The 21,199-nt window shown below is 44.0% G+C and overlaps 2 protein-coding genes across 2 annotated transcripts; both read right to left on the bottom strand.

Annotated features, from left to right (window-relative positions):
* Positions 1–1,962: 1,962 nt before the first annotated feature.
* On the bottom strand, positions 1,963–6,725 carry LOC133080534 (keratin, type I cuticular Ha3-I-like). The gene is given in 7 exon segments (XM_061176479.1): positions 1,963–2,080; positions 2,293–2,513; positions 2,685–2,810; positions 2,905–3,066; positions 4,602–4,758; positions 5,253–5,323; positions 6,354–6,725. Coding segments are annotated over 7 exon segments (1,215 nt in total). The 5' UTR covers positions 6,714–6,725.
* A 10,309-nt stretch (positions 6,726–17,034) lies between these two features.
* LOC133079966 (keratin, type I cuticular Ha1) lies at positions 17,035–19,721 on the bottom strand. Its single transcript, XM_061175733.1, has 6 exons — positions 19,374–19,721; positions 19,087–19,169; positions 18,593–18,749; positions 17,651–17,812; positions 17,431–17,556; positions 17,035–17,259 (listed from the first exon to the last, which is right to left on the bottom strand). The coding sequence occupies exons 1-6, from the start codon at positions 19,719–19,721 to the stop codon at positions 17,035–17,037; spliced, it is 1,101 nt and encodes a 366-aa protein (XP_061031716.1).
* Positions 19,722–21,199: the final 1,478 nt, after the last annotated feature.

The following is a 21,199-nucleotide window of genomic DNA, read 5'->3' as shown; positions in this document are numbered from 1 at the left end:
ACTAATCCACTGGGTTTCACAATATTTCATCTTATACCCGTATCAGAAAAGCTTTGAGTGCACACACCAAATATGCTTACTTATTTTTATGCATATTATATGTGTATATACTACAACTATAAAATATTATGCATATTATAAAATATACATTATATACTACTAATAAAAATTTTTTAAGGAATAAGTAATCTGTGATAAAGCTTTTAAAATTATATTTGTCTTTAGTATTAAATTTGCCCTTATTACTAACCCAAACTGGGGTCCGCTCACCTAACCCACAGCAAAGCCAATCTACTGACACAGGCTTGTGGTGAAGGAAAGTACAGCATTCATTGCAGGGCGCCAAGCTAGAAGAACAGGCAGCTAGTGCTCAAAAGACCTGAACTCCCCAATGGCTTTCAGTGATGGGTTTTTAAAGGCAAGTTTAGGAGTGTGGGTTACAGGGTGCCTGATCAGCTCATGCACACTTCTCTAACTGGTTGATGGTGAGGTAACAGGGTGATGTTTCAGGAATCTCAGTCATCAAACTTCTGGTTCCAACTGGTCTGGGATCTATGTGCTGGTGATCAGCATGCAGTTAACTTCTCTCACCTGGTGGGGGTTTTAGTATCTGCAGAACAACTCAAAGATATGGCTCAGGATTTTATCTATAACCCCTGAGGAGGAACTAAAGATCCTTGACTTTATGGCTAAACTATTATTTTGTCTTGCTTGACTGCTTTCCTTTATTTCTGCAATTTCTCATTTCTCTGATAAGTTTTCTCTTTGGAACTTGGGGAAGCCCTAGGAGACTAAAGCTTTTCTACAAAAAAGAGGTAGGGAATTTGGGAGAGGGATTCCTGTCCCCAGGAAGGCTGCACAGGGTCTTGCTCAGTTTCACCCTCTTGAAATATCATGATTAAATGATATGAAGAAAATATCAATATTAAAAACATTTTGGTAAGAGGAATGTGACTGAAAATGAGTCTTTTTTAACATTTTGGTTTGAGGATTTGTAATACATTGAGTTGAAGGTCTGGGTTTGAGCACATTTTTGCATATTTTAATAATTATTATGAGAGTTTTTAGACACAAAAATAGTCATTACATGATTTTGATGGCTATGGAAAAAAACTCTCCAATATGCTAAGATGGAAATGGAGCAAGATAATTGTTGGCTGAGCTATTTTCCCCAGTTCTTTCTAGGTTACAATGTTTTCATGTTGCCAAGAGGCACAGCCTTTCTCTCGATTCACTTCCTCCTGATGTTGTTGTCCCCTTTCTGTGATTCTCTCACATATCCCCTCTGAGGAGCTCAACAGAAAATGTTTGCAGATACTCTCATGTGGACTTGTCATTCCTTTCCTACCATCTTCCTCCCAAACATGAAACCTATGTCAATTAGATGGGTGATGGCTGATATCTTTGAGGGTAGTCACAGACCATCTATAGTCATGATGACCCCTTCATCTGACGGAAAGAACACTGATTTTTTTTATTTATACAAGACACCCAGTTTTGAAATGAATGAATGAAAAGGACAATTACCATTCCTGTGCCAGAAGAAGAGTTTATGAAGAGGTTAACAAAGGATCTTTATTGCATCTCCAAAACCAAAAGAATGATGGGGAAGATTTCTTCCAATTATGTTCAGTTTCATAGCTTACCTAATCAGCTCTATCACACTTAATGTAATTATTTAAAATCACATTTAGGTAAGTATTTGTTAGAGCATAAGACATTATGCAAATGTGTCATTGAAATAAAAGATATTACTTGATCTTGTTGTAGATTTCTCTGTGTGACTCAGAAGACAGACTGAGCCAGTAGATGGACTTTGCAGCTTCTTGTGCTCAAGGATCAAGCTGGGAAATTCAGTGGAGCTGGTGCTGGTTGAAGCGTGGTCCTTGCTGGGGACATTTGGATGAAGTAGAGCTGAGATGTGACTTTGGAGCCCTTGTCGTCCTGCTGGCACTGGGGCCTCTAGTGCACAAAGGTGTTGCAAGGCCCACACCGAACGTGTGGGACACAAGGATTGGAGACGCAGGGCCCGATGGGCTTTTCACATGCATTGGTTGTGGCACATGGGTTGCAGGGGAGCCTGGAGACAGAAAATCATTAGAGCAGGTTATGGTAAAGGGAGCTGAAGAGATAGGAAGATACGAAACACACTTTGTGCAAGAATATTGTACTTCCTCTGACTGCCTCCAACCGAAAGCTTGAAACTATAAATTAATTTCCAACAAGAAGATCTTTCATCCTCATAGCAACCTCATGAGGCCCCAAGGGGAATATCACTAGCCTCCTACTCACTTGCAGTCCTCGCTCTCCAGCAGCCCCCGGTACGTGTTGATCTCACCCTCCAGCCGGGCCCGGACATCCAGCAGCACCCGGTACTCCTGGTTCTGCCGCTCCAGGTCCCTCCTGATCTCCGCCAGCTGGGCCTCCACTTTGCTGATCAGGCATTGCACCTGGGCCAGCTGGGCGCTGTAGCGGGCCTCTATCTCCGTCAGGGTGTTCTCCAGAGAGTCTCTCTGTCGTGGGGGAGGTAAGGAAGGTCACAGAGCTGCTCCTGAAAGGGCTTCTCCACAGGATCCAAAGAAGTCACAAGCTCCAAGAGTTAAGGAGAGGACGACCCAAAGGCCAGCCCGGTGCCTCTGACTCCCCGACCTGCCCTTCTCACCAGGAGTCTGAACGATACCCACCAGGTTGTGCTGGGCCTGCAGCTCCACCTCCAGGGCATGGACCGTGCGTCTCAGCTCAGTGATCTCTGCCTGGTAGGACTGCAGGTGCTCCGAGCTGGACACCAACTGCCTGTTCGGTTCCTTGGTCTGAAACACCAAAGGGGAGAAGGCAGGATCAGACCCTGTGTGAAGGGCCCTGAAGGGCCGAGGGGCCTGAGCGGCCACGTGCCAAGATGCCCGCCTGCCTGGTGAACCATTCCTCCACGTCCCTGCGGTTGCTCTCCACCAGGGCCTCGTACTGACACCTGGTCTCGTTGAGCACGCGGTTCAGGTCCTCGGTGGGGGCGGCGTCCACCTCCACGTTGAGGCGGTCTCCAAGCTGGCTCCACAGGGAGTTGGCTTCCTGATGGAGGAAGGGGACAATTCAAAGTATCACAAAGGATCCTAATGCTCTCCTCTGAGAGAGTGCAATTCAACTTGTGCTTATTCTTAAGCCTTCAAAAGTTCTATTCTCTCTGATCTTCTCATTAACTGGGTTCTGTATTCAATGACTAACCTGTACATTCCACTTTACAGAGTGCTTTCAAGTCCATGACCTCCTTCCACCTTTGTACTCAGTGTACCACTCCTCACTTAAAGAGGTGCAAGGGGGCTTCCCTGGTGGCGCAGTGGTTGAGAATCTGCCTGCCGATGCAGGGGACTCGGGTTCGAGCTCTGGTCTGGGAAGATCCCCCATGCCGCGGAGCAACTAGGCCCGTGAGCCACAATTACTGAGCCTGCGCGTCTGGAGCCTGTGCTCCGCAACGAGAGAGGCCGCGACAGTGAGAGGCCCGCGCACCGCGATGAAGAGTGGCCCCCGCTCGCCGCAACTAGAGAAAGCCCTCGCACAGAAACAAAGACCCAACACAGCCAAAAATAAATAAATAAATAAACAAAGTAAACAATGCGTTTAAAAAAAAAAAAAAAAAAAGAGGTGCAGGGGTTTGGACTCAGAGCCAAGATGCAATAGACCATGATTTAAACTCTGGAGCCCAAACACCCAATCCAGTGTTCTTGTTAGTATACCATATAGACTCTGGTTTGATTCTTAGCCATGCGTAATAAAAAGGATAGAGTGCAGCTAAAGAGGAAACAAAGAATGTTTACTTCAAAATCTGCCATCCTGGGATAGAATAGACTTAACTGGCGATTTGTTGGCTTCACTAGTTTCGCTGTTGATAAAGGAAGTAACTATCAGCCAATCTCTTCACACACCCAGCGTAGCTTAGTGCTTGGGCTTAGGTGGATGTCAGACAGATTTGAATTGGGTCTCTTGTCTACCACTTACTAGAAAGCCTCTAGAAGCCTCAAGTGCTTCATCTGTAAGACGAAGTTCTAAAGCACTTAGCACAGTGTTTGGCACACAATAAGCACTCAATTAATATTAATTAGCACCATTTACATCGTTCTGGGATTAAGGTTTGCACAAAATATCTGTCTCCTTTACCGTGCAACTAATCTAGCAATGATGTGAGCACTTTACAGCGTTTCCTCCGGGCAACAATGAATAGCAGAAAGAGCTCCGGACCAGAAAGGGGAGAGTTGGGTTGTGTTTCCAGCTCGGCCCTCCCTGCAGGGTGGTCCTGCTGGCGTCTCCTGTTACTAAGCGGAGAATTGGAATAAAAGATCTCTGCAGCCCCGTGTGCTCCAACCTGGGAGAGGAAGCGGCTGTGGGCACTGCCTTGCTGTTGACCTTTCCTCATTACTGGGCTTGCCAGCTGCCTTCACCCTCATTCCTGCCGCCGACAGAAAAACCCTCGCCTCCTATCACAGATTACTCACTCTCTCCAAATCCCTTTTTGTTTGGAGAACAGATTCCTTGGCTAGTTGAGCCTCTCCCGCACCCCTTGGCAGCTGGAAACAGGCCTTGGCGAGTTTGATCCTGTTGGGGAACTTCACCTGCTCATGGTTCTACTTGAGGCAGATCAGCTCCTCCTTCAGGGACTCCACCTGGGCCTCCAGGTCAGACTTGCACAGGGTCAGCTCGTCCAGGATCCTGCCCAGGCTGTTCAGGTCTGCCTCCACCAGCTGCCTCAAGGACACCTCTGTCTCATACCTGTGATACAGGAGCATCAGAGGCAGGCCTGGTTTGGTTTGTCAGACAACTGTGAGTTGGGGCTTGTGGTTTTTACAGCCATCTCGTTCATCTAGGTTTTCAACACGCTACCGAAGCTCCTGGAGGAAAAGGCACTGGTAATTATTTTTTAATAAATGAAGAGCCAGTGGATTTAATGGGATAAAAGCCCATAAACCATGAGATTTCCAAAATTAAAACACTTCCTCCATTCTCCTGATTGGACCCTGTGCATAGTGGAGCATCAGGGGAACATGACTTCTACACTGGATGGGATTCGGAGATGTCCTCTGGAAAGGAAAAGCAGGCAAAGAGTCTGACTCTGGAGAAGGGTTCTCTGAGCTCTGGTTAGCAGTGGCTCTGTCGATCTTAGGGAAACTGTCTAGGGAAAACTTTGTCAATGTTTGTTGGTACAGAGGACAGGCTAAGGGGAAGGAGAGGAAAGAGGGAAGACAACAGCCCCCTTACCCATTCAATTGGTCCTGAAGTCATCTGAGGCCAGCTTGGCGTTGTCAATCTGCACCACCAGCCTGGCATTGTCAGACTGCTGCACAGGATCTAGAAGACCCAAAACATTCTAGAATAAGCGTGATTATTTTTAGCCAACAGCAATCCCTACTAATTCACTTACTTGGAAGGAGCAGAATGAGAAATCACAGTGGATCTTATATAAGATTATTAAATGCTGTCCATGTGCAATAGTTGCTCAATAAATATTTAAGAAATCAAACTTGGGGGAAAAAAAGAACACTGACATATGCAAGAAAAGTGTCAATAGATACACAATTTTTCCTTTTCTTTCCTAATAAGCAATACTGAGAAGCTGATAATAATAATAACTAACATTTCTCTTTAAAAACCTACTGTATGTCTGGCATGGTAGCAGGAGCTGAAGATACAAAAATGAGTAAGCACTAGATCCTGCCCACAAAAAACTTCCAATTCAGTGGAGAAGATAAATATGTCAACAAGCAATTAGAGGGGGCAGAGTCATGGATGGAGCCACGCCCTCCTATCCATCCTGGATGGGTTGGTCCTATGTTCTTCTAGGTAGTTTCCACTCTTTCTGATTTCAGCCAACTCTTCTATGCCCTCACTGGACACTGTGCACCATGAGCAGCCCAGAGGCCTCTAGGTCAAGACGATGAAGTTAAGATAATTAGGCACCCAGAAGAGGACAGCAACAAGAGGTCAGAGCAGTCAAAAGCCCAGATAAGAGAGAGAGAAACTGGTCCAATTCTTACAAAACTTTCACTTTCTCAGCTTCCTTCTTGGGCTCAGTCTCTTCTCTCACCTCAGGATAATAATTCCAGAGTCTTGGCAAATGCACGGAAGCATTCGGAGGCAGCTTTTAATTACAGTTTATTTATGCAAAGTGCTGCTACCTCCACACAGACTAACATTATGCAAATACTCAGATCTAACAGTCCTGGAACTAGAATAAGACGGGCCCTCAAGAAAACAGAATGGAAAAGCAAGACTTCAACCCATGCGTTTCAATCACACCGAGAGCTTATATTGTTTCTTAATATCTCGAATTCCCTCCCTACAACTTCCTGCTGGAGGCAGTGGGGTGCCCACCCCCTCACCTTCTGCTGGAGCTCCTCGATGGTCCGGAAGTAGGACTGGTAGTTGGGGCACACAAGGGGGTCTTGTTGCTGGCTCCGCTCCCGGATGCGGCACTCCAGCTCGGCGTTCTCCCGCTCCAGCTGGCGCACCTTCTCCAGGTAGCTGGCCAGCCGGCCGTTCAGGAACTGCATGGTCTCCTTCTCGTTGCCATTGAAGGAGCCCTCGCAGAACCAGCTGCTGTTGCCCACGTTGGCGGGGATGTTGCAGGCCCCGGGCAGGGTGGAGCCGTGGCAGCTGGGGGGCACGCAGGGCCGGGAGAAGCAGCTAGAGCGGCAGCTCAGGCTGGGCAGAGAGCAGCTGTAAGGCATGGTGATGGAGGGAGTGAGGTGACCGGCCGAAGACAGAGTCCAAGTTGTCCAAGCCACAGAGCTGTGGGTCTCCTTCCTCTTGGGAGCATTTATAGCCCCTCTGCGGAGGGTGTGGGTGTGGAAGACAGCCCTTTTTTCTTACTCATTTGGTTGTCAAAAGCCTTTCCCCTTGGCTTGTTACGTTTCCTCAGAAGAGTCCCTCATCTCATAAAAGACTTTACTTGGGCTTCTTGCTAAGTCAGAACTCCTCTTCCACGCTGTGCATCAGTGAAGTAAGAGCTTTATGGCGTGGTTTCAAAGAGCTGGACTCGTGAAAGCCCTGGCCTTCATTAGTGGGGTGTGGTAGGTCCAGGAACGCTATGGCTTCTTTGTTTCCTGGATTGACAGCCCTGACTCTTCTTGCTGAGATGGAAAAGTATAACCTTTGCCCATGTATCATTCCCTAGGTCAAATTCCAAATTCATGGTTCTCAGAAAGAGGAATAGATCCCTTCTAGGATCATTAAAATAGCCTGGTTCCCAGTGGCCCTGTTACCTGATATGACAGGCATCATCCATATCCATAATAATGTCAATCAACAAAATAGCAGATAGTCACCAGGATCATAGTTTGTACAGGGCACTGTGAGGAATATGGAAGGTAGGATCAGGGCTATGGTCAAAAGGAGCTCACACTTGTTGAACACCGGTACGAGCCCAAGTTGCTACTAGACATTCTTCACAAACATGATCTTATTCACATCTCACCATGACCTTTCGAGGTACATGATAATATTCCCATTTTACAGATAGGCAAACAGAGGCATAGAGAGTAGGGGTTAATGTGTTGTGAATCCAGGATTTCAACACAGATCTCTGTTCTTTCCATCATACCATGCTGCTTAAATTAATGAACTAACTCCTTCCCTAACTTCTTCTGATAAGTCATCTCCCCCTCCTCTCTTAGCTTTCATTTCACTTTGAGCATAACACTGCATGACTTATATGCATATCTCTCTGTGTATTTGAGTTCCCAGAAGCAAAGACATGGTCTAGTTCATCTTTGAATCCTCAGCTCTAGGCACATGGTACACAGTAGGGACTCAATGGACATTTGTTGGGTGGATGAAGGAATGAGCATTGTATAATAATATGAGGCAAGAGATGGTACGTGAGAAGTTGAAAAAATGGGGAGAGAGAGCACAGCCAGAACTGGAAGTTCACAGGGATAGATTTGTGCCAGGATGGGGAGGCTTCTAAGAAGCAGAGAGGAGAAAAGCAGATACTGCAGGTGGAAGAATCATGTGCAAACAGAACGGTGTGGGAAAGCCCAAGGCATGGTCGAGTATGACTAGGTAACTGGGAGGGGAGGGGAGAGGAGTGAAGGGAAGTGGTGGAAAATAGAGCTGGATGGGGAGGTTGTGACCATATGGCAGAGGTCTTCAGTGACAAAGCTAAGGGGCTTAGACTTCCCTGGAGGGCAATGTTTTATCAAACATTTATCTGTTTTAGCAAAATGAAGATAAGGCTGGAAGCAGAGGAGCAGCAAGGTTATTATAATAGTCTGGGTCAGCAGTAATAAAGAATTGAGTTTAGGTATCTGTAGGGGAAGTGTAAAAGAAGAAATTGGTGTAAGAACCATTTTCAAAGAAATATTTTTTTAAAATCAGCAGTCTGAGAGAGGATCAAGAATGAAACCAAAATTTGGCAAGCATAAGAATTTAGGAGAAAAACGTTACCATTCACAGAAACACAGAGAGCAGGAGAAAGCACTGTTTTGCACACCAAGGATGAGTTAGCTCACTTCCTTTAACAAACATTTACTGAGTCCTTCCTATATGCCAGACACAGAGCTAGGCACTGGGGATGCAACAGTGAGCAAGAGAAGCAAACCTACAACCTAGTGGAGAATGCACACCAGCCAAGTGGATGATACATCTGTCATGGGGGGAAGCCCCAGCTGCTGTAAGAACGTGCAGCCAGAGATCTAACCAGACTTAGCAGAGGTCAAGGAAGGCTTTCTTGAGGAATTGATGATGTTGCTGAAAGCTGAAACTAAGTGCAGAGAAAGGAGATTGTTCTGGGTAGAGTTGGGGCACACATGAAGGCCAGAAGTGAGACAGCACATTGCATTTGACCATATTTCATATTTTCACAAACAGCTTAAACAGAAAATGATATTTTTGTGGCTCACTGGGGAAAAGTGACTGGGTTGCCTTGGCCAACTATTCTGAGGACTCAAAGCATCAGTACCATGGCTCCCTCTAGCCCATTCACCTCAATAAGTTGGGAAGTTCTGCATTAGAGGAATTGGAAAAAGCTTAGTAAGGATGGTATGAGCCAGGGAGTAACAGATGATCGTAGAGGAGAAGCAGACATCCTCAGCCAGCACCAGCATCCCTCCAAAGTGGTTCTTGCCCAGGGCCCAGCCCCACACATCAGACTGCCTGCAACTATTGCAGCTGGGTCTTACAGCCAGCTGCACTGGTGACAAGCCCCCACACTAGTGTGCCTACAGCAATAGTGACCCAGCCACAGACACACACAGATTACACAGCCCTGGAGCACCTGCCTCTGGTAACCAAGTGGGACCCCACTACTGGGCCCCACAAAACACCTTCTACACAAAGCCACTCCTTCAAGACAGGGAGACATAGATGGTCTACCTCATGTGTAGAAACAAACACAGAGAGTTAAGTAAAATGAGGAGATAAAGGAATATGTTCCAAGTGAAAGAAAGGAATATGTCCCTTAGAAAAATAAATAAATGAAATGGCGATAATCAATCTTCCAGATAAGGAGTTCAAAGTAATGGCCATAAAGACATTCAGCAAACTCAGAAGAATGGAGGAACACAGTGATAACATCAACAAAGGGATCAAAAATATGAAAAAGAACCAATCAGAGCTGGAGAATACAATAACAGAAATGAAAAATACACTAGAGGGAACCCTAACCCTGTCAGTCCAGTTGTTAAGACTCCATGCTTCCACTGCGGGGGACAAGGGTTTAATCTCTGGTCAGGGAACTAAGATCCCACATGCCATGCAGTGCAACCAAAAAAAAGAAAAAGGAAAAGAAAAAAATCAATGAGGAAATATTGGCATTAAATGATACATAAGATCAGATAGACTTAATAGATGTATACAGAACTTTCCACCCCAAAACAGCAGATTCATATTCTTTTCAAGTGCACATGAAGCATTTTCCAGGATAGATTACATGTTAGGCAACAAAACCAGTCTCAGTAAATTTAAGGAGATTGAAATCATATCAAGCACCTTTTCTGACCATAATGATATGAGACTACAAATCAACTACAAGAGCAACACTGGAAAAAAACACAAATACATGGAGTCTAAACAACATGCTACTAAACAACCAATGTGTTATTGAAGAAAGAAAAGAAGAAATCAAAAAGTACCTTGAAAAAAATGAAGATGGAAACACAACAATCCAAAATCTATGGGACACAGCAAATGCAGTTCTAAGAGGGAAGTGTATAGCAATACAGACCTACCGCAGGAAATAGGAAAAATCTCAAATAAACAACCTAACTTTATACCTAAAGGAACTAGAAAAAAAACAAAGTCCAGAGGTAGTAGAAGGAAGAAAATAATAAAGATCAGAGTGAAAATAAGTGAAATAGAGGCTAAAGAAACAATAGAAAATATCAGTGAAACTAAAAGCTGGTTCTTTGAAAAGATAAACAAATTCCATAAACCTTTAACCAAACACATCAAGAAAAAGGAGAGGGCCCAAAAAAATCAGAAATGAAAGAGGAGAAGTTACAACCAACACTAAACACCAAATTATCATAAGAGTTTACAATGAAAAATTATACACCAACAAATTGGACAACCTAGAAGAAATGCATAAATTCCTACAAATGTAAAATCTCCTAAGACTGAATCAGGAAGAAAAAGAAAATCTGAATAGACCAATTACTAGTCATGAAATCGAATCAGAAAAAAAAAAAAAAAAACACCCAACAAACAAAAGTCCAAGACCAAATGTCTTCACAGGTCAATTCTACCAAGCATTTAAAGAAACTCAGTACCTGCTTCTGAAACTATTTCAAAATATTGAAGAGGAAGGAATGCTTCTAAACTCATTCTACTAGGCCAGAATTACCCTGATACCAAAACCAGACAAAGGCACTACAAAAAAAATTAATCACAGGCCAATAACCTTGATGATCATAGATGCAAAAATCCTCAACAAAAATCCTCAACAAAATATTAGCAGACCTAATTTAACAATACATTAAAAGGACCATGCACCATAATTAAGTGGGATTTATCTCACAGATGCAGGGATGTTTCAATATCTGCAAATCAATCAATGTGTTACACCACATTAACAAAAGGAAGAATAAAAATCATATATCATCTCCATAGACGCAGAAATAACTTTTGACAAAATTCAACATCTATTTATGATATGAACTCTCAACAAAGTGGGCATAGAGGGAAAATATCTCAACAGAATAAAGTCCATATATGACAAACCCACAGTTAACCTCATACTCAATGGTGAAAAGCTGAAAACATTTCCTCTAAGATCAGAAACAAGACAAAGATGCCTACTCTTGCCACTTTTATTCAACATATTATTGGAAGTCTTAGTCACGGCAATCAGACAAGACAAAAAGAAAAGAAAACAAATCCAAATTGGAAAGAAAGAAAGAAAACTGTCATGGTTTGCATATGACATGATACGATATATAGAAAACCCTATAGATGCCACCAAAAAAAAATTTAGAATAAATGAATTCAGTAAAGTTGGAGAATAAAAAATTAATACATGGAGATCAGCTTGGTGCTTTGTGACCGCCTGGAGGGGGAGGGTGGGAGGGAGGGAGATGCAAGAGGGAAGAGATATGGGCACATATGTGTAAGTATAGCTGATTCACTTTGTTATAAAGCAGAAGCTAACACACCATTGTAAAGCAATTATACTCCAATAAAGATGTTTTAAAAATCTATAATGTTTCTATACACTAATAATGATCTATTGGAAAGAGAAATTAAGAAAACAATCCCATTTACAGTTACATCAAAAAGAATAAAATATGTAGGAATAAATCTAATCAAAGTGGTGAAAGACCTGTACTCTGAAAACTATAAGACATTGATGAAAGAAACTGAAGATGACACAAATAAATGGAAAGATATACTGTGTTCATGGACGGGAAGAATTAATATTATTAAAATGTCCATACTGAAAGTGAGGGGATGGAAAAAGATATTCCATGCAAATGAAAATCAAAAGAAAGCTGGAGTAGCAATTCTCATATCAGACAAAACAGACTTCACTCTTCACTCTTCACTTTGACTTCACTCAAAATAGACAAATCAACAGAATTAAAAATGAAAAAGAAGTAATAACTGACACTGCAGAAATACAAAGGATCATGACAGATTACTACAAGCGACTATATGCCAATAAAATGGACAACCTGAAAGAAATGGACAAATTCTTAGAAAGGTACAACCTTCCAAGACTGAACCAGGAAGAAATAGAAAATATAAACAGAACAATCACAAACACTGAAATTGAAACTGTGATTAAAAATCTTCCAAAAAACAAAAGCCAAGAACCAGATGGATTCACAGGCAAATTCTATCAAACATTCAGAGAAGAGCTAACACCTATCCTTCTCAAACTCTTCCAAAATATAGCAGAGGGAGGAACACTCCCAAACTCATTCTACGAGGCCACCATCACCCTGATACCAAAACCAGACAAAGATGTCAGAAAAAAAGGAAACTACAGGCCAGTATCACTGATGAACATAGATGCAAAATTCCTCAACAAAATACTAGCAAACAGAATCCAACAGCACATTAAAAGGATCATACAGCATGATCAAGTGGGGTTTATTGCAGGACTGCAAGGATTCATCAATATACGCAAATCAATCAATATGATAAACCATATTAACAAATTGAAGGATAAAAACCATATGATAATCTCAATAAATGCAGAAAAAGCTTTGGACAAAATTAAACACCCATTTATGATAAAAACTCTCCAGAAAGTAGGCATAGAGGGAACTTACCTCAACATAATAAAGGCCATATATGACAAACCCACAGCCAACATCGTTCTCAATGGTGAAAAACTGAAACCATTTCCTCTAAGATCAGGAACAAGACAAGGTTGTCCACTCTCACCACTATTATTCAACATAGTTTTGGAAGTTTTAGCTACAGCAATCAGAGAAGAAAAAGAAATAAAAGGAATCCAAATCGGAAAAGAAGAAGTAAAGCTGTCACTCTTTGCAGATGACATGATACTATACATAAAGAATCCTAAAGATGCTACCAGAAAACTACTAGAGCTAATCAATCAATTTGGTAGAGTAGCAGGATACAAAATTAAAGAGGGGTGGGATAGGGAGGCTGGGAGGGAGACACAAGAGGGAGGAAATATGGGGACATATGTATATGTATAGCTGATTCACTTTGTTATAAAGCAGAAACTAACAACCATTGTAAAGCAATTATACTCCAATAAAGATGTTAAAGAAACAAACAATAAAACAAAAAAACACTTCTATATGACTGCGACTCATAATTGACTGGAAAACCAAGTGCTAAAGCGATTTGCCAAAAATTAGCTGGAATCTGTGTGTAGAAGACAACTTTGAAGCATGTCATTGTATCATTCTGCTCCAATTTTTTAAATTATTCTCCATACTTTATAGTGATATCTTATGTATAACTATAGAGAGAACATGGTTCCAATCCCATAATTGCTAATAACCAACTATGATTTCAAGCATGTTTCTAAGGCTCCGTTTACTCATCTGTAAAATGGATTTAATTTGCAGCATTGTTAGGAAGATTAATTAAGATAAGCTCCTAGTATTTTGCTTAACCCATAGTTGAGTTCAGTAGATGTGAGCTATATTAGTTTCCCATTCCTGCTGTCACAAATGACCTCAAATTTAGTGGTGTAAAACAAAAATGTATTATTGTAAAGTTCTATAAGTCAGAAGTCTGACACAGGTCTAAAATCAAGGATTTACTCTCACTGGGTTAAAATCAAGGTATGGAGTTGCATTTCTATGCACTAGCAATGAACAATCTGAAAAAGAAATTAGAAGGAAAATTATATTTCCAACAGCATCAAAAGGAATAAAAAACTTAGGAATAAACATAACCAAGAGGCAAAAGACTTGCACACTGAAAAACTGCAAAACATTGCCAAAAGAAACTAAGGAAGACATATGTAAATGGAAAGACATCCTATGTTTATGGATTGGAAGATTTAATGTTGTTGTGATAACAATATTGCTCAAAGCAATCTACAGATTCAATGCAATCTCTATAAAAATCTCAGTGATGTTTTTTGCAAAATGGATCATAGACCTAAACATCAGAGCTAAAATGATAAAACTCTTAGAAGAACACATAGGGGAAAATCTTCATGACATTGGATTTGGCACTGATTTCTTGGTGATGACACCAAAAGCACAGATAACAAAAGGAAAAATAGGTAAAATGAACTTTACAAAAATTAAAAACTTTAATTTCAAGAGAATGAAAAGAGTGAAAAGGCGACCCACAGAATGGGAGAATATTTTCAAATCATATATCTAATAAGGGATTAATATCCAGAATTTATAAAGAACTCCTACAACTTAAAAAAAAACAAACAAACAGAAAATGAGTATTGGGGAGAGATTGCAATCCTTGTACATTGCTTGTGGGAATGTTAAATGGTTCAGCCACAGTGGAAAACAGTATGGAGGTTACTCAAAAAACATAGAATTACCATATGATTCAGTAATTCCACATCTAGGTACCTAAACACACACACACACACAAAAATTGAAAGCAGGGATTTGAACAGAAGATGTATGTACACCAATGTTGATAGCAGCATGTCGCAATAACCAAAAGGTGGAAATAACCCAAAATATCCATCAATGATGAATGAACAAACAAAATGCATTATATACGTACAAAGGAATATCATTAAATCTTTAAAAGAACTAAATTCTGATACATGCTACGACATGGATGAACCTGGAAAATATTATACAATGAAAAAAACCAGACCCTAAAGGACAAATAGTATACAATTCCATTTCTTTATACAACGTACCCAGAATAGTCAAATTCATATAGACAGAAAATAGAATAGAGGTTACCAGGGGCTCAGGGCAGGGGGGGTTGGGGAGTTATTGTTTAATGAGTCCAGAGTTTCCGTTGGAGATGATGAAAAAGTTCTAGAGATGGGTAGAGGCGATGGTTGTACCACAATGTGAATATACTTCATGCTACTGAATTGTACACTAAAAATGGATAAAATGGTAAATTTATGTTATATATATTTTACCCAAATTCTGAAAAATTAGGGTGTTGGCAAGACTGTGTTCCTTTCTGGAAACTCTTCATTAGAGTTAAAGAAAGATACTCATTCTTGATGAACACTGATATCACTTTCAGTACTCTGAGATTTCCTGCAGCACCAGCCTGAGCGTTCACAGTGCCAGGGACTAGGCTTATAATAGCCCTACTTGGGGACTAGCTTTATCCCTTTTAAGAAATTATAAATAACTTGCAGCCAGGACTGTGTCTTTCATTATGTGCCTCTCCCCTCCCCACCATCCAGGGTCTGCACAGAGCAGGTATCCAACAGACACCGGTTGGATTGAATAGAGGAAGGCGGAAGTATTAAAGGAAAAGATGGTGGGTTCTCTGAGCCCCAGATCCGGGGTGGGGGGGAAGTAAGCAGCTGGAGCCCAGGCTGATAATGATCCCCAGGAAGGAGATCAGAAGGAAGGAGGAAGTCCTGGGCACAGTAGGCAAGCCAGATGGTCCCTTTGCTGCATGGTCCTGAGGCTGCCTGAATGACCAGTAACCCAGATAATACAGGGCTGGACCTAAAACTTCCTGCTGAGAAAAGATGAGCTTTCCAGAGCCTCTTTCCAGCCCCCAGCTCATGCCTCCTCACTTTAGATTTGGATAAAATCGGCTCTAGGAGATGTCCTGGTCAAGAGGGGTGAGGAAGAAAATCCAGGAATGGCCAAAGGGAGATGGAGCCACACAGCAGCTGCCCTACCCTCTTTCCTGCCATCCTGCGTCACCTGTGGGGTCAGGATGCCAGGCCAGCCATCTGCCTGCCAGGCTCTCATATCCAAGAGTGAGGCTATTATAGGGCTCTGCTTTCAAGTGGCCCTTTTATAAAGTGCTCAAGTGATGGTCATGGTGAGACAAATGAATACCAGTGAGAAAGGCATCTGCTTTGCCAAGGAAATCAAGTTTATTAGGAGGTTACAAGGGAAAGCTCATGGCACGTGGGAGGGTTCTCTGGGCTAACTAAGAAGAAATGGTCTCCAGCGAAGGAAAAGGTAGGCAGGGAATTATCTGGAGTAGGTTGGGTGAGTTTCTTGACCACCTCCCTGGGGCAGCTCCAGCCACACAATTGTGTTTTCTGGCCCATTTGGTGGAATGAACCAGGGCCAGGTCAAAGCTCTGGAACACTGGGTCCTGCCTCCTTGCTCTTCTGGCAACCACTGGACTCTAGCACACGTAGGAGTTGCCGGGCCCGCAGGTGGGGCGGGGGACACAGGTAGAGAAGCGGACAGCAGGAGCACAGGGGGTGCAGGCACTGGAGACGCAGGGCACGATGGTCTTGACACATGCATTGGTCGTGGCGCAGGGGTTGCAGGGCAGCCTGGAGAAAAAGAATGATATGGAAAGCGAATTGAGGGCGGCTTGTAATATACACCAGAGAGACCTCAAGAGTGGACTGCTCTCTGGGACTTGGCCTGACCTGTAACAGAGAAGGTCACGGGCTCACCTGCTGCGAAGCTCACTATCAATGCTAATGGTCTCCCTGTCATATCATGTCAAAAGTGCTGGACAGAGGCTCAGAAACTACGGTCTCAGCTCCCAGCAACGTCCATTCCTAGCTGGTGACCTTAGAGAAGTCGCTTACATTCTCCAGGCCCCAGTCCCTTCACCTACAGAATGAAGAGAATACTGATCCTGCCTGCCTGATGGTAACAGGGCAGATAAGGTAGCATGTGGAAATGTAACTTCTACACAATACGGTATTGTTAAGATGTAAGAAATATCACTGATCACATATCAGTGTCATCAGAGTAGAATGCAAAGAGTTGACTGTGCAATTTCAGTTTGCACATCACACAATTCCTGCCATTTTATGTTTTAATGATGGCCACATTGTTTTCTGAGTTCTGTTTGAGCATGTCTGGTGTGAAGGCATAATTTCCTCTCCAAGGTATGCAATCTTTGCCTGGAGTCCAACTGAGAAGTGCGCCTATACGTGCATAGCTTCGCCAAACACCGGCAGCTGAGTACTCACTTGCAGTCCTCGCTCTCCAGCAGCCCCTGGTACGTGTTGATCTCACCCTCCAGCCGGGCCCGGACATCCAGCAGCACCCGGTACTCCTGGTTCTGCCGCTCCAGGTCCCTCCTGATCTCCGCCAGCTGGGCCTCCACTTTGCTGATCAGGCATTGCACCTGGGCCAGCTGGGTGCTATAGCGGGCCTCTATCTCCGTCAGGGTGTTCTCCAGAGAGTCTCTCTGTCGTGGGGAAGGTAAGGAAGGTCACAGGGCTGCTCCTGAAAGGGTTTCTCCACAGGATCCAAAGAAGTCACAAGCTCCAAGAGTTAAGGAGAGGAGGACCCAAAGGCCAGCCCGGTGCCTCTGACTCCCCGACCTGCCCTTCTCACCAGGAGTCTGAACGATACCCACCAGGTTGTGCTGGGCCTGCAGCTCCACCTCCAGGGCATGGACCGTGCGTCTCAGCTCAGTGATCTCCAGCTGGTGGGACTGCAGCTGCTCCGAGCTGGACACCACCTGCCCATTCAGCTCCTCGGTCTGAAACACCAAAGGGGAGAAGGCAGGATCAGACCCTGTGTGAAGGGCCCTGAGGGGCTGAGGGGCCTGAGCGGCCACGTGCCAAGATGCCCACCTGCCTGGTGAACCATTCCTCCACGTCCCTGCGGTTGCTCTCCACCAGGGCCTCGTACTGACACCTGGTCTCATTGAGCACGCGGTTCAGGTCCTCGGTGGGGGCGGCGTCCACCTCCACGTTGAGGCGGTCTCCAAGCTGGCTCCGCAGGGAGTTGACTTCCTGTGGATGTAGAAAATGCAAGAGTGACTGTCCTCAATAAAAAGTGGACCCAAAGAAATGGCACTGCTTGTCAAAGTCCTGTTTGTCTATTTCCTCGGAAAAGAAACTTTTAGTGGAGCGGCTATGACAACAGAAGGCAAAGTGGTCTGCGTTCCATGTGTTTGGCTCCTTCCCACCATGACTGTGTCATGGCACTTGGATTCAAAAAAAATTCCCAAGGATTTGCTTGGGGGCCACTCAAGGATGGATGAATGCCTAACTTGCCCAGTTTGCAGATTGGCTGCAGATGACCTCATAAGAAAAAGAACTGGCTGTATAATTTCAGATTGTATATCACAGCATTTTTGCCATCAAGTAAGATCTTGTCATGGCCCCTCCCAGGAGAGAGAAGGAACCCCAGATCATTCGTCATCAAGACTCTGAAAAAGTGGAGACTCCAGTTCACCAGGATTGATATTTTGGCTTTGAGGGCAAAGAGAAATGGCTTTGCATGGCATGATCAGAGCAATGCTGGGACTCCTCCTACAACTCAGTAACCAATCACAAGCCCATGGAGGTGCCCTGGGAAACTCAAGTGAGGCACCAGTTCTGAGTGAAAAACAGCTTCTCTGGGAACATGGATAGGTTTCATCTCTCAATGTTTTCTTTTATCCTGAAGTTTTGGTGTTGTTGAAGGAAATTTAGAAGATTCTTATTCCTGATTCTGCCACCCCAAATCACTAAAGCCACCCTCAGCCTGAGGCTGAGTCAGGTTTCTTCATTTCTCATTTCTGGTCTCACCTCCTCATGGTTGCTCTTGAGGCAGGTCAGCTCCTCCTTCAGGGACTCCACCTGGACCTCCAGGTCAGACTTGCACAGGGTCAGCTCGTCCAGGATCCTACGCAGGCCATTTATGTCCGACTCCACCAGCTGCCGCAAGCCCAGCTCCATCTCATACCTGCACAAGGACAGGGTCAGAGAGGTAACTGGTAGACCTTGAAGACTGACAAGAATGATCTTGGATAACCCCATTCACCTCTTCTTCCCTCTTTCGGCAATGAGTAGACCCAAGAGGCAGAGGGTTCTGGAGGCTCAGTCAAGACCCAATATTGATTTAAAAATTGATTTGAGTCCTCATCCAGTTTTGTGACTTCTTTCTTGGTTCCCCCCAATCCTCTGCAGAATCCTTCACAATTGACGGATTGAACTGCTGTTCGGTAAACTATGGAAATCCCTTTTCTTTTACTAGAGATTGAACAAAAGGAGCAGACCCGTGTAAACTCTGAACAACTCACTTGGTCCTGAAGTCATCTGCGGCCAGCTTGGCATTGTCAATCTGCACTACCAGCCTAGTGTTCTCTGCCTTGGTGCAAACGATCTGGGGAATGAGAGGTTGCTAAGTGAGGATTGAAAATAAATATGAAACCATCGACTTCTTTAAAAATGCTTAAAAAACCATTTTGAAGGTAAAAGGAGGAAGAAAGAATCACGATGGCATAGATGCAAGAAACATAGCTCTCTCCCACAGATTGAGAATCCTAGCAAACTTCCCCTGCTTAGAGATGACAACAAGGCCCCTCACCTTCTGCTGGAGCTCCTCGATGGTCCGGAAGTAGGACTGGTAGTTGGGGCACACAAGGGGGTCTTGTTGCTGGCTCCGCTCCCGGATGCGGCACTCCAGCTCGGCGTTCTCCCGCTCCAGCTGGCGCACCTTCTCCAGGTAGCTGGCCAGCCGGCCGTTCAGGAACTGCATGGTCTCCTTCTCGTTGCCGTTGAAGGAGCCCTCGCAGAACCAGCTGCTGTTGCCCACGTTGGCGGGGATGTTGCAGGCCCCGGGCAGGGTGGAGCCGTGGCAGCTGGGGGGCACGCAGGGCCGGGAGAAGCAGCTAGAGCGGCAGCTCAGGCTGGGCAGAGAGCAGCTGTAAGGCATGGTGATGGAGGGAGTGAGGTGACTGGCTGAAGACAGAGTCCAAGTTCTGCAAGGTGCTGTGGAGTCTCCTGCATCTGGGGAGCATTTATACCCCATCCCCAGAGGGTGTGGACACAGTACGTAATGTCTTTTTTCTTTTTACTTCCTCACTGCTTTTCAAACGCCCTTCCCTTCAATCTGTTATTGGCCTTCCTCAGAAGAGTCCCTTGTCCCATAAATTTTTTTACTTGGCTTCTTGTTAAGTCAGGACTCCTCTTCAGGCTAGGCACCCCTGAAATCAGAGTCCTGCGGTAGACCTTCAAAGAGGCCACACGGTCTAGCCCAAGTATCTGCCCTTGTTAATTGGGAGTCAGTCCATCTAATGACATTCTTTTGTGTCACGTGATCTGGTAAAACCATAATCAGACTCATCTCCTGACACACCTGGCATTTCCAGGGAGGGACGAAGATTGAATCAAGGAACAAGTTGCATTAAGGGGCAGCAGTAGACTCCCTTTCCATCTGCTTTGAGAGAGGAATTCTTCAATGATTTAGCACCCCAAGCCTTGAAGACTTGAGCTGGATAAGGATTGACTTGGGGCCATGGCCAAGAAGGATGGACAGCTGTTTGTGTAATGTTACCTGCCTATCACTAAAAAGGACTGTAATGGGAAAAGAATGTAAAAAAAGAGTGGATATATGTGTATATATAACATATATGTGTGTGTATATGTATGAGAGTCACTTTGATGTAGAGCAGAAACTAACACAACATTGTATATCAACTATACTCCAATAAAAACTAATTTTAAAAATAAATAAAAATTTTTAAAAAGGACTGTAGAGGAATTTTAAAGATAGAGGCTTTGATAATTAGTTTGAGAACAAGGAAGATTCTGAAAGAAGAGATCATTTAGAAAGAAGCCTGAAGAAATGCAAGCTGAGAGATCCAGACAAATGCATTGAAACTATCTAAGGAACGTATCTGGAGGCAGGTGTGAGAAAGGAATAAGGCAGTGCTTGCCAAACTTTTCCAATGAGGTATCCATAGCATTAGAACAAAGTGAGCGGTAATTGGAAAAGTCAAGAGATAGCCCAAAGGAGCCTCCTCAAGCATGAAAACATCGTGTTGGCTTTAACATAAAATGTTTTAAAATTCCCAGTTAGACTTTCTAACGTTTTGCCCAATCCTCCAAGTATAATCGACACACCAGGAAGATGCCCCGTATCCTCTCCTAGGCTCCCACCATCAGCCTTACTGTGTTACATGCAATCTGGTTTAAGAACCAAACATTGAAAAATACCAAGGGGTGGGGCGGGGTGGTGGTCATGTCATTGAATCCAAGGACCTGGGCACCCTGGAGAGAAAATGAGGGGACATGGCTTAGGCAGGGGATTTTGCAAGACAAGCTTGGAGTCATTTAGGGTTGATTTGGGAGGTGAAGGAAGGCACCAGAAGGTCTGAGGAAGGGGTGACCAAAGTTCTGAACATACAGAAG

This window comes from Eubalaena glacialis, chromosome 19 (genome assembly GCF_028564815.1).
Source record: "Eubalaena glacialis isolate mEubGla1 chromosome 19, mEubGla1.1.hap2.+ XY, whole genome shotgun sequence".
Lineage (NCBI taxonomy): Eukaryota > Metazoa > Chordata > Mammalia > Artiodactyla > Balaenidae > Eubalaena > Eubalaena glacialis.
This window is presented reverse-complemented; position numbering and strand designations above follow the sequence as displayed.

Bases quoted from the DNA above. Each gene is read 5' to 3' on its own strand.
- LOC133079966 (XM_061175733.1), bottom strand. From the start codon at position 19,721: ATGCCTTACAGCTGCTCTCTGCCCAGCCTGAGCTGCCGCTCTAGCTGC. The intron at 19,170-19,373 runs GTGAGGGGCCTT...CTCATTCCCCAG, and splicing joins TCGAGGAGCTCCAGCAGAAG to ATCGTTTGCACCAAGGCAGA. The intron at 17,260-17,430 runs GTGGGTATCGTT...TCCCCACGACAG, and splicing joins TGCAGGCCCAGCACAACCTG to AGAGACTCTCTGGAGAACAC.